Raw genomic sequence first — 13,771 nt, 5'->3', positions numbered from 1 at the left:
GGGATGATCCCCTTCCTGTCCCAACATGACTGCACACCAGTGTACAAAGCAAGGTCCATAAAGACATGGATGAGCGAGATTGGGGTGGAGGAACTTGACTGGCCTGCACAGAGTCCTGACCTCAACCCAATAGAATGGCTTCTAGGATGGATTAAAGCAGAGACTTCTCATCCACATCAGTGTCTGACCTCACAAATGTGCTTCTGGAAGAATGGTCAAACATTCCCATAGACACACTTTGTGGACAGCCTTCCCAGAAGAGTTGAAGCTGTTATAACTGCAAAGGGTGGGCCAACTCAATATTGAACCCTACGGACTAAGACTGGGATGCCATTAAAGTTCATGTGTGTGTATAGGCAGGCGTCCCAATACTTTTGGCAATATAGTGTAGTATGTGACTAAAACATTAATGTATTTCCTATCCCAATATGACACCAACCTTCTTCTAGAATTACTCTACTAATTAAAGCGGTATAATAAAATTGAAACCAAAAATTGCATATATTGCAGCTTACCAATCATTAGATGTGGCGGCCGCATTCTGCATTTTTTACGCTTTTTTCCCTCTGTTTTCACCTGGTGATCTGGCCAGTAACAAACCTCCTGTATTAGAGCGCCCCAATTATTCATAAAAATGTACATAAAATTATTTCAAAATTAAATCACACTTGAGTAGAAACACCAGCCCCCTGCCAGGAACCCTTGCCACGTGTGGAAGCAGTGGTCTCCCTGCAGAGATCTGACACACCCTCTGTTGAATCAAATCTAAATCTCTCCAATTCGTGAACCTCATACTCCCTGTTAATTGGCTGTGACTAGTTGTGACTCAGCAATGGGCATGTTGGACCTCTGCAGAGAGACAGCTGCTTCCACACAGAGATCAATGGTTCTTCTTTGAAGCATTTTGGCAGGGCGGAGGCTTTTCTACTTAGGCTGTGGCTGCTTTCTAAAAGAAAAACAAAAAAAACAACTTTGCACAGTTTTTGGTTTGAAGCCCTTGGAATGTATTTATCAGATTTAACCTGTTGGTGCCGACAGTATGCAAATATGCCGGCTCTCAGAGGGTGAGCCTTGGTACTGAGCGGCTGCATATTTGGGTGCAATATGGCAAAAACAGCTGTGCCGAGAGTGAGCGCCCAGTGCCGGCACATTTCTGCTGGCAAACAGCGATCGGGAGCTTTCCAATCTTGTTACCCCCCGTGACAGCCAATCACAGCGGTCACATGACCATAAGCCTCACCCCACCTCCTGCCACTCTAAACCCCTTAAAGGGCTGGGAGGCGCTGGCACCAAGGGGTTAAGCTGAAAGTTCTATTGGGATTTAATGACATCACAGAGTTCAAGAACTCTGATTGGATTAAGATGAGACATTAATAAAAACATGTTCTGGTGTAAATTTCCAGGGGGCGACATAGAGCACTGCAGAGCTCAGACCCCCCGACCCTGTATAGAGGAGATAGATGACAGATGTTTCCGTTTTGTTCTCTTTTCTCACTCTAACCCTAAACTTTATCTCCCCTCCTCCACATTTCTGGGGGTTCAGTCCTCCTGAGAGGGGTACACCCGGTCACACAATAATGTTACTTTGTACATCAACAAACCAAAAAAACATCTCACACCTACAGTATAAACTGACTTTTTCTATTCTACTCATTTATTTCCTCTATTACATTGCAGATCAGCATGATTTTGTAGCACAGCCTCCTATTTCTGTAACCCTGCACCCTGATTTGTACTGTACCCCAAACTACAATAAAAGAGACACTGACTGGAGTCCCCACCATCTGCCCCATTGGATGAATATTTAACCGATCTGACCCTCCCTTACTATGATGTCATCAGTCTCTGGGCGGAGCTCTCACATCTCCTGTTTCCCCCAACAGATCTTTATACAAGCTTTTAGTACCCATATCCCAGCATGGAGGGGCTCAGTGAATGTGGTGGTGAAGGTGTGGAGATGTCGGATCGGGTCACACAGATCATAAAAGGAGATCCGTCCGGCCTCATAATCCAGATATATCCTGACTCTGTTACTGGAGAGATTGGTGGGTAAGAGGATCTTATTACTGTCATGTATCACCTCATACTGATTACCAGACCTGTCCAAACCCCAGGACTTCTTATTATTTCCAATCCTTGACTCCCCTCTCCTCTCTATACTGGGGTAACACATCCCGACTCTCCATCTATCTGATCCCCCGACATCCACTTCCCAGTAATGTCTCCCTGAGGAGAAACTCCGACTGCTCAACACCTGAGAACAATACTGAAATCTCTCTGGTGTTTCTGGACGATTCTGGTTTCTATCTGACCTGGATACAGTTTTCCTGTCATCTGATATCTGTAGATTATTATGAGCTGTGTTTACATCCAGTAATATGTCTGCAGCTCCCTGTATATAGGAGTATACATTTACCTCTGTTATTATATCAGATAAACCTGTGTGTAAGACCCCCGCCACATCCAGACGCCCTTCATCATGGAGGAGTTCCTCATGTCTCTCTCTGTCCTCATTATCTCCATCCTCAGTATCACACAAGTCACCTGTGTCTGATTCCTGTAAGACAGTCAGTGGATCCGTCATGTTACACAGCTCCTCAATGTGACGTATCTTCCTGGACAGCTCCTCCTTCTTTATTTCCAGATCCCGAATGAAGATGGAGATCCGCTCTGCCCTCCCGGAGATCTCCCTCAGGATTCTCTTCTCCAGGTCTTCCAGACGTCTCCTGAGATCTCTAAACAGGACAGTGACTCTCTCGGTGTCACCAGCTGCTTCTTCTTCTACTTTCCTCCTGTGTTCCTGCAGACTCTGGACTCTTTCCTCTGTCTCCTCTCTCTTTGTCAGAAGGTTCTGCAGAACATTCCTCAGTGTCTCCTTCTTCTTCTCAGAAGCCTCATCCAGTGACTTCATCTCATGTCCTTTATGTCCTCCAATCACACAATACACACAGACACAGGAATCATCCTCAGTGCAGTAATACTCCAGGATCTTCTTATGGACGGAGCATTTCCTGCTCTCCATGGACAAGGTGGGGTCACATAAGATGTGTTCTGGGGACTTTTTGTGGACTCTCAGGTGTTTATCACACAGAGAAACCTCACAGTGCAGACAGGATCTGACAGCAGGTATAGGATAGTCCACACAGTAAGTACAGAAGACCCCGGACTCCTCCTGATCTGGTTGAGCAGACAGGAAATTCTCCACTATGTTACGTAGTGTTATGTTCCTGTGCAGTGCAGGCCGATCCGGAAACTTCTCTCTGCATTCAGGACAGGAATATCCTCCAGACCCCCCCTGTGTATCCAGCACACGATCAATACAGACCCGGCAGAAGTTGTGACCACATCTCAGCATTACAGGATCTGTATAAATGTTCAGACAGACGGAACATTCCAACTCAGCTCTCAGATCACCAGACGCCATCGCTGACAGCAGACGAGGAAATGAAAGTGAAAGACACGGAGAAGAATGTAGTTGGGAGGGTCACGTCCTCTACACAGGGGGAGGCTGGGCTGTGACTTGTACTGTATTCATAGGATTAGTTATATGAAGGGACACAGATAATAAAAACATCTCCTGTAGGACAATGTTCATCTCCTGGGAATATAACAGACATTTTTCTATTTATACAGTGGGACTTATTTACTGAAGACAAATCCACTCTGCACTACAAGTAGGGTGACCACATTTCCAAACTGCCATTCAGGGACACCCCCCCCCTTTCTTGACGGACCTGTTTCATGGAACAAACTTTTGCCAATTACCAGGGCATACTTGCCAATAGTCCCGAATTTCCCGGGACATGCACGAATTCGGGAGCCGATTTTTTTATTTCCCGGGATTTGTCCCGAATTTCCTTGCTTGTCCCAAGATCGTACATTTTTTTGGGCATTATTGAGTTAATTAGTACTATCACCGCAGCCTCGGTATCCTCCCCCTGCCTCATTTTGGCCTCCTTGTCTTCTATTGGACAAGGAGGACACCTGCTCCTTCTGCCTGCCTTGATTTGCCAAGTATGGCAAGCAGGGGCGTGGCTACTTCACAGTCGGAGGCGGAGCACATGGATGGATGGGGGAGGAGGTGCGCACCGCTGTGTCAGTGCCAGGACTCTCACTCGGAGGAGGAAGTTTGCCTCCTCCTGTTTACACAGCACCAAGGAGGAGAACGTGAAAGGTCCGGGGGAGCCCGAAGGCCGGGACCACCAGAGAACAGTCGGCACCACGTGGGGGGAGCTAGTGTGTCATTCGGTAAGGCAAAGTGCTCCCAGCTTCTGTTTGAGGGGGAAAAAAAAATTCTCCCTCCCCTCCGCTGCAATGTCTGATGTAAGGGGGGACTCCGCTGCAATGTCTGATGTAAGGGGGGACTCTGCTGCAATGTCTGATGTAAGGGGGACTCCGCTGCAATGTCTGATGTAAGGGGGGACTCCGCTGCAATGTCTGATGTAAGGGGGGACTCCGCTGCAATGTCTGATGTAAGGGGGGACTCCGCTGCAATGTCTGATGTAAGGGGGGACTCCGCTGCAATGTCTGATGTAAGGGGGGACTCCGCTGCAATGTCTGATGTAAGGGGGGACTCTGCTGGCAATGTCTGATGTAAGGGGGGGGGACTCTGCTGGCAATGTCTGATGTAAGGGGGGACTCCGCTGCAATGTCTGATGTAAGGGGGGACTCTGCTGGCAATGTCTGATGTAAGGGGGGGACTCCGCTGCAATGTCTGATGTAAGGGGGGGGACTCCGCTGCAATGTCTGATGTAAGAGGGGACTCCGCTGCAATGTCTGATGTAAGGGGGGGGACTCTGCTGCAATGTCTGATGTAAGGGGGGGGACTCCGCTGCAATGTCTGATGTAAGGGGGACTCCGCTGCAATGTCTGATGTAAGGGGGGGACTCCGCTGCAATGTCTGATGTAAGGGGGGGGACTCCGCTGCAATGTCTGATGTAAGGGGGACTCCGCTGCAATGCTTGATGTAAGGGGGGACTCCGCTGCAATGTCTGATGTAAGGGGGGACTCCGCTGCAATGTCTGATGTAAGGGGGGACTCCGCTGCAATGTCTGATGTAAGGGGGGACTCCGCTGCAATGTCTGATGTAAGGGGGGACTCCGCTGCAATGTCTGATGTAAGGGGGGACTCCGCTGCAATGTCTGATGTAAGGGGGGACTCTGCTGGCAATGTCTGATGTAAGGGAAGACTCCGCTGCAATGTCTGATGTAAGGGAAGACTCCGCTGCAATGTCTGATGTAAGGGGGGACTCCGCTGCAATGTCTGATGTAAGGGGGGGACTCTGTGGGCAATGTCTGATGTAAGGGGGGGGACTCTGCTGCAATGTCTGATGTAAGGGGGGGGACTCCGCTGCAATGTCTGATGTAAGGGGGACTCCGCTGCAATGTCTGATGTAAGGGGGGACTCCGCTGCAATGTCTGATGTAAGGGGGGGGACTCTGCTGCAATGCCTGATGTAAGGGGGGACTCCGCTGCAATGCTTGATGTAAGGGGGGACTCCGCTGCAATGTCTGATGTAAGGGGGGACTCCGCTGCAATGTCTGATGTAAGGGGGGGACTCCGCTGCAATGTCTGATGTAAGGGGTGGGACTCCGCTGCAATGCCTGATGTAAGGGGGGACTCCGCTGCAATGCCTGATGTAAGGGGGGACTCCGCTGCAATGTCTGATGTAAGGGGGGACTCCGCTGCAATGTCTGATGTAAGGGGGGACTCCGCTGCAATGTCTGATGTAAGGGGGGACTCCGCTGCAATGTCTGATGTAAGGGGGACTCCGCTGCAATGTCTGATGTAAGGGGGACTCCGCTGCAATGCTTGATGTAAGGGGGGACTCCGCTGCAATGTCTGATGTAAGGGGGGGACTCCGCTGCAATGTCTGATGTAAGGGGGGACTCTGCTGGCAATGTCTGATGTAAGGGGGGACTCTGCTGGCAATGTCTGATGTAAGGGGGGACTCCGCTGCAAAGTCTGATGTAAGGGGGGACTCCGCTGGCAATGTCTGATGTAAGGGGGGGACTCTGCTGGCAATGTCTGATGTAAGGGGGGACTCCGCTGGGGACACCTGATGGCATATGGTGGCAGGTGACACACTCAGGGCTCCCACTGATTCTGCATTATGGTGAGTTGAATGATTTCATTTTATATTACAATGTAATAATAGAAATAATGCGCTTCAATCATCCTGACACCATAACAACCATGGTGCCGGGATGATTGAAGTGCTAACACCAGGTGTTTGGAGTATCTTTATTTGCTGATTGTTAAACTTTCTAGAATACACAGATTTCTATTATTGTGTAGGATCTGGGCCTGCTGTCCCTCCATCCCTCTCTCCCCCTTTCCCTCTCCATCCCTCATTCATCTCAGACTCTAACCACACCCTCTTGAGCCATGCCCATTTAAGCCACGCCCACGATTTCGCATAAACCACGCCCGTTTTTTTTGCCGCGGCGCGCCTCGCTTGTATTTTTTCCTAAACCACGCCTACAAATGAATGCCCCGCCCCCTAACTATTGTGCGGCTCCGCCTACAGCCAAAAAAGTGTCCCACATTTTTTTTTTTGCAATGTCGGCAACTATGCCAGGGGGTGGAGGCAACTGGCGGATGGGTGGTTGTGTGGAATTTGGCGGCGGGTGGTTTGTCGGGTGAATGGCTGGTGTTGGCACTTTTTATTATCCTGACACCATGCTTGATATGGTGTCAGGATGATCTAATCACATTATTTCTATTACTGCATTATAATATATAATGAAATAGTTCAACTCACCATAATGCAGAATCAGTGGGAGCCCTGAGCGTGTCACTTGTCACCACATGCAGGGTGTCCAATTTGTCCGCCGCAACATGGCAGTCCCGCTAGAAGTCGCTGTTTGTCACCATTACGAGTAGAAGAAAAATAAATAAAAATTCCATAAATGTTCCATGTAGAAGCTATAAACATATAGGAGCAAACCAATCAATAGACGTTTATTGGGATTTTTTTTACCACAAATATGTAGGAGAATACATATTGGCCTAAATTGATGAATTTTTTTTTTTTTCAATTTTTTTTATTGGATGTTTTATAGCAGTAAAAAAAATATTTTTTTTTCAAAATTGTCGCTCTTTTTTTTTGTTTATTGTGCAAAAATATGAAAACCGCAGAGGTGATCAAATACCATCAAAAGAAAGTTCTGTTTGTGGGAACAAAAAGGATATCTTTCATTTTTATTTGGTTACAGCGTTGCATGACTGCGCAATTGTCAGTTCAAATATCGCAGTGACTTTTTGCAAAAAATGGCCTGGTCATTAGGGAGGGGTAAATCTTTCGGAGAGGAAGTGGATAAGCCACTTTTGTCTCATGTCTCAGTGTCGCACACATAGGCAGTAGACATGTACAAACACACTGACAGCTGTACATTCCCCTGAGCACTGGTTTATGGTCCTCTCACAGTGATTTATGATTCTTCTAGGACGGCCCCCGCGGAGCATTCCAAGCTGGCAGGTCAGTGAGCGGGGGAGGAGGGTGAAGAAATGGACTGACAAGGAGGCTCATCCATCTAACAGACAGCTTTATAGAACTTCTACAAGTCCCTCTGACAATCCAGAGTGTCCCCAGCGATTCTCCTTATGGTGTGGGCAGAGGCTGGCGGCTCCCCCCCTACTAGAATAACACTCGCTGTGCGATCGCACTGATCGGGAAACATCGCTGGTGTCCGCTGCTCTGTACTGTGAAGGGTCAGGTGCCCAGTAGAGATCTCTATGGAGACTGGAAGTGCGGTAGCAGAGACTCTTCTTTGGGATGTCCTGAGTGGGGCCCCCACTGACACCTGGCCCAGATGCCGTGTCACTTGCCAGAGGATAAAGGAGGTGGGAGGGGCATCCAGCGTGGTGGAGAGCACTAGGCGGGAAGGAGGAGGAAGTTAACTCCTCCTCCGCTTTGAGTGCTGAGCAGGGAGTCGCATCTTTTACGTCACTGGTTGATACACGCCAGGCGGCTGTAGCAACCAGTGGCCAGTAGAGTATCAGGTGGAGGCGGAGTGAGCCCCAGCGCTACAGCGGGGTTTGCTCACTCTGTCAGTATCATTCCGGGACACTGTATTGTCCCGGAATGAAGGTGCCCGGGACCCGGGACAGACCTGCTAATTGCGGGATTGTCCTGGGTAATCCGGGACACGTGGGCACCCTAACTACAGGTGTGCTTGGAAGTGCAGTCACTGTGGGTCCGAGGAGAAGATCTGAAATGAGGGGAAGCTCTGCTGATTTTATCATCCAATCATGTGCAAGCAAAAATGCTGTTTTTTTATTTTCCTTGCATGTCCCCCTCAGATCTACAGCGACTGCACTTCCAAGTGCACTTGTAGTGCAAAGTGGATTTGCCTTTAGTAAATAAACCCCCCATCCAGCACACGGGCGATTTGCTATCTGGATAATCTATATAGATTATGTAGCCATGACCCCCGACCCCTAGAGGCCTAATGGTGACCTCCAGAGTCAGGGAGAGCTGACATTCATCTTCACAGTGTGGATTACTAGCAGTGCCGGCCCAAGACATTGTGCTGCCTGGTACCAAGAATGAAATGCTGCCCCCCCCAAAAAAAAAAAAAAAAAATCACGCCCACCTAAATGCCCCCACATCCATTATTTTATATCATGGTAACTAAAGAGGACCTGTCATGGCTCTATACATGTAAAGGAGTATAAAGAGGACCTGTAAAAATACAAACCGCAGAGGTGATCAAATACCACCAAAAGAAAGCTCTATTTGTGGGAAAAAAAGAACATCAATTTTGTTTGGGTACAACGTCACATGACCGCGCAATTGTCAGTTAAAGCGACGCAGTGCCGTATCACAAAAAAAATGATTGAAGTGCAATATTTCTATTATTACATGTTATATAAAATAAAATAGTTCATCTCATCATAATGCAGAATCAGTGGGAGCCCCGAGCGTGTCACTTGCCAATGTCACCTGCCTTCAGATGCGGATTGTCAGGCACATGCGCGGACTCCTCCAAGATGGCCGCTTAAGCCCGGAGCTCCGCACTGCCCTGACCACTCAGCGCACATAGCGGGGGAACCGGGACCCCGCAGGCCACATCACCCACCTCAAGGCGAATAGGAAGGGTTGGGGATCAACCCTATGCCAGCCGGATCGTCCAGGAAAGGCCTGGAACCCCTGTTCAGAGCCTCGGCTGAGCGGGCCGAATCCAAGATGGCGGGCGCCATGCTGCACGGCGCACAGACAGCTGCTGAGAGCCCAGGAGATAAACTTTCCTATGCCGCAGTGACCCGCTCGCTCAACTCTGGGACCCCAGTGAGTACCCCTCAACACTTGGCTCAGTTCACGGCCCTCTCAGAGCACAATGAAGAACAACCTATAATGCCCCCCTCGCAGCCTCCCTCCCCTCACATTACAACAGGGCCTGAAATGGCGCCCAATCCAGCCCACTCTATCCTCACAGCCCCGACCTCTTCTCCCAGTTATCAGCTCTGCTGGATAGAGGTCTGGCCCAAACAGCAGCCAAAATAAAGGGCGACATCAGAGAGGACTTCCAGGCCCTGGGTTCCAGGATGGAGGCGATCGAAGATAAACTTGACCAGACCATCTCTAAAACCAGGCAGAACTCTAACCACATACAGGTCATACAAGACCAACTGGACATTGCTCTCTCACGCATTGATGACCTTGAAAACAGGTCCAGAAGGGAAAATTTTAGACTCAGGGGTCTCCCAGAATCTATAACCGACTCTACGATGGCGGTCCAAGACTTCATTAAACAACTTCTCCCCGACATTCCTCCACATAAATTGGAAATTGACCGCGCTCACAGGACATTAGGACCACCGAGGAAAGATGGCCTCCCCAGAGATATAGTGGTCAAGCCACACTACTTCTCAGTTAAAGAAGAGGTGATGAAAAAGTGCAGATTCCAACAGCCCCTCACGTGCAGAGGCCACGCCGTACAAGTCTTTGCAGACATTTCACCTAACACAATACAAAAAAGGAGGGCGTTGAAGCCCCTACTCTCGGTGTTGGCGCAAAACGAAATCAAATATAAATGGGCCTTCCCATTTGCTCTCAAGTTTGATCACAGAGGCAAAACCTACTCTTTCCGCAGCCTCCAAGAAGGAGAACGGATCCTGTTAGACCTCCACCTCATCTCGCAAGAGTCAGCAATGGACTTCAACAATTCGGCGGTGGGATCATACAAGCGCCCATCCCCTGCAAGCCCCTTGCAACCCCTGTGGGAGAAACCCAAATACAAGCGCCCCAAGGAAACCAAACCTCCATGAGTCCTCGAGTCAAGACGCTGCTTGATGGACTCTTCCTGATTCATTTTTCCCTTTGTTGGCTCCTACACGAAAACGATTGACTTTTCTTTTTCTTCTCTTTATTGCTGGTTTGTTTCTCCCTTGGGTCATCCCAGCATTGGATGGTCTGTGCTGGAGATTTCCTGGATTTTTTGGCCGGGGGGTGGGAGGAGAGAGATGGTCTGTGCTGGAGATCTCCTGGATTTTTTTGCCGGGGGGGGGGAGGAGAGAGGGGATGTTATGTCCCCTTTCTCTTCTCCCCCCCTCATCCCTCTATGTCTTCTCCTGATAGGGGGGACATAAGCAGGTGTTTCTGCCCCAGGGGGGTCCCTTGGGAGTAATCCTATTGGGACCCACCTGGCGCTAGGTATTTGAATGTCAACCAACACGATACTTAACACCACTTTCTGACCCAGGCCTCCAGGGCACTGGGTAACAGAGTGTGATCTATTGACTCCTCTTTATGATGTGCCTTGGACGCAAAAATGAGCTCCGTATTGCATGGGCTATAGCTCAAGGAGCCCTCCTCATCCACCCGGAATTTGGTCCTGGGTGGGAGGGAGGAAGGTGGGGAAAAAAAAAAAAAAAAGGGTGGGCGGGGCCCCCTTCGGTTCCCCAGGTCGGACTAGCTCCGATCAGCAGTTTTTCTTTTGTTTATTTAGTATTTAACTTAGGTGCGCCGAGGTCGCGGCAGCTAGGCTGCACCTCCATTAATCCAAAGGACCAGGTGAAACTGGTCTCCTGGGTTAGGAATCCTCCCTGTCAGCAGGGTCTGGACGTTTCCTCCTCTGTGAAGAGTGGTGTGCTCTGCTGCCACCACTGTTCACACTAGTCCCGAGAGGACTTGATCTTCCCCTCGTCCCCTCCTCTTATGTTCTCTTCTCTACTATCTTCTCTAACAATCTATTTTCTTGTAGTTGGCTGTCTGCTGGGTTATACCCACTCCCCCAATAAGAAGCGGAAGGATGTCTTAAGGGTCTCAACTTCGGTTCCCACTCCCCAACTGGAACAGGTAAGCGTTGGGGGATGGGGGGTAGGCCCCCTACTTCTGCTTCATGGCTGACACTGAAAATCTGCCCTCCCTATTAAGGGTGGCCACACACAATACCCAAGGGCTGAACTCTCCTTCTAAACGAAGGAAAGTACTTGATTTTATGAAATCCCGCAACATTGATCTTTTATTTCTCCAAGAAACCCACTTCCCGATCCGGTACAAACCTAACTTTATCCACTCTCAGTTCCCATTGTTTTATCTAGCCAATGCGGAAGATAAGACCAGAGGGGTTGCCATCCTGATATCTAAAAATTGCAGATTCACGCTAAATAAGGTTCATCGAGATCCAGAGGGTAGGTACATCCTAGTTAAAGGTTCTGTAGAAGGCAGATTATACTCCCTAGTATCTTACTACGCCCCTAACACAGGACAGCATAAATTCTTTAACTCAATGTTTAAGACACTTGGACCAATGATTGAAGGCTCTGTCATTTTCGGGGGAGACTCCAATGTGGCCTTCGACCAGGGCCTAGACAAATCCAAACCCCCAGCCGCCCAAAACATACGTCCAACCAAAACCAGCTTGAAAATAGCTAAGCTGGTCTACTCACAAGGACTCACTGACATTTGGAGGGAATTAAACCCCACCAAAAAAGATTATACTCACTTCTCCCACGCCCACCAGTCCTATGCTGGTATAGACCATCTGCTAGTCTCGAATGACTTGATCCCGGCAGCCCAAAGATCACAAATTACTGACACGGTCTGGTCGGATCACTCCCTATTAAGTGTTCTGATAAATAACCAAACCCCACATCACAAATACAACCTTTGGAGATTAAAGGAAAACATCCTTTCTGACCCCGCCTGGAAAGTAGAAATTGAAAAGGCCATAACGGAATATTTTAATAAAAATGACACGGCAGACGTCTCCGCGGAAACCTTATGGGCAGCACATAAGGCCACAATCAGAGGGAAATTAATACAAATAGCTGCCAAAATTAAAAAAGAACATGGGATAGACATAATCAACCTAGAAAAGAAATTCCAAAAGTTATGTACGGAGCACAAGCGAGACCCTGCTTTAGTACCTGTATCCCAATTGGATGCAGCACGCCTAGAATTAAACTTAGCCCTTACAGCTAAAGCGGATAAAAGTTTGTCATGGCTAGGAGCAAAATATTACTATCAGAAGGACAGGGCTGGGTCTCTCTTGGCGTCCCGTCTCTCCCCGCGCCCTCGATCATATATCTTCCCCAAAATCAAAATAGCGGGCCAACCCCACACAACAAACCCATTGAAGGTCATGAAAGCCTTCCATGGTTTTTATGCAGATCTATATAGCGAACATAAGGCAAGTAATCCCCAAACTCTGACGAATTTTCTGAATAATCTCCCGATTCCTACCCTTTCGGCGGAGCACAGAGATAGACTCGAAGCTCCGGTTTCCGCCGAAGAAGTGCTAGCGGTTATTAAAAATCTTAAGCGGCGGTCTGCTCCGGGTCCAGATGGCTTCTCCGTACCGTACTATAAAACTTATGCAAATACCATAGCGCCTTACCTTGCTAGATTCATTAACTTCAAAACCAAGGGAGAGCCTCTGGACCCGCAGATGAACGCTGCTTTCATAACCGTAATACCGAAACCAGACAAGGACCAGGGAGAAGTATCCAACTATAGACCCATATCCCTGATCAATAACGATCTAAAAATTATGACTAAAATTATGGCAGACCGTTTAGCCTCCTTTATTGGATCCTACATCCATAAGGACCAAGTGGGGTTTATCCCGGGTAGGCAAGGTCCCGACCAAATCAGAAGAACGGTGGATGTAGTCTCCCTCCTGCAATCGGGCTGGGATGGTAGCGGGGCGCAAAAGGGAATGTTGCTATCTCTAGATTTACAAAAAGCGTTCGACTCTGTATCTTGGTCCTACCTATTCTCAATCATACAACAATGGGGTTTTGGCCCACGGTTCACAGGTTTACTACACTCCCTATACTCTAGCCCGGAAGCTAGAATCAAACTACAAGGACAACTCTCTGATCCTATTAGAATAGCTAGAGGGACCCGCCAAGGTTGCCCGCTCTCGCCACTGATTTTTGCGATAGCGATTGAATCATTAGCAATTGCTATACGCACTAATCCGGACATAGCGGGGGTGCACTGTGGGCCAAAAACACATAAATGCGGGCTGTTTGCTGATGATCTCATATTTATATAACGTCACCAGCAACCTCCCTACCAGTGCTATGTAAGCTCCTAGACGAATTTGGACAGATCTCTGGTCTATGCGTTAACTACTCCAAGTCTCAAGCACTCAATGTGTCCCTCCCATCAGCTTTGGTATCTTGGTTGCAGGAGGCGTTCCGCTTTTCGTGCAGCGAGTCCAGCATTCGATACCTTGGAATCAATCTTACCCCCAAATTTGAACAGCTATATCAAGCAAATTACCCCCCCATTTACAAAAAATTAGAATCTGATCTCA

General features: G+C 48.6%; 1 protein-coding gene across 1 annotated transcript in view; it reads right to left on the bottom strand.

Moving 5' to 3' along the window:
• Nucleotides 1-569: 569 nt before the first annotated feature.
• LOC141134372 (uncharacterized) overlaps nucleotides 570-13,771 on the bottom strand; it is a 61,282-nt gene continuing 48,080 nt past the window's right edge. The window contains exon 2 of the mRNA XM_073623940.1: nucleotides 570-3,443. Within this exon, the coding sequence (XP_073480041.1) occupies nucleotides 1,859-3,443 (1,585 nt within the window). The 3' untranslated portion in view covers nucleotides 570-1,858. The remainder of the gene's footprint in view (nucleotides 3,444-13,771) is intronic.

This window comes from Aquarana catesbeiana, linkage group LG03 (genome assembly GCF_042186555.1).
Source record: "Aquarana catesbeiana isolate 2022-GZ linkage group LG03, ASM4218655v1, whole genome shotgun sequence".
Taxonomy (NCBI): domain Eukaryota; kingdom Metazoa; phylum Chordata; class Amphibia; order Anura; family Ranidae; genus Aquarana; species Aquarana catesbeiana.
Note: the sequence above shows the minus strand (reverse complement) of the source record. Positions and strands in the feature narration are given on the sequence as shown.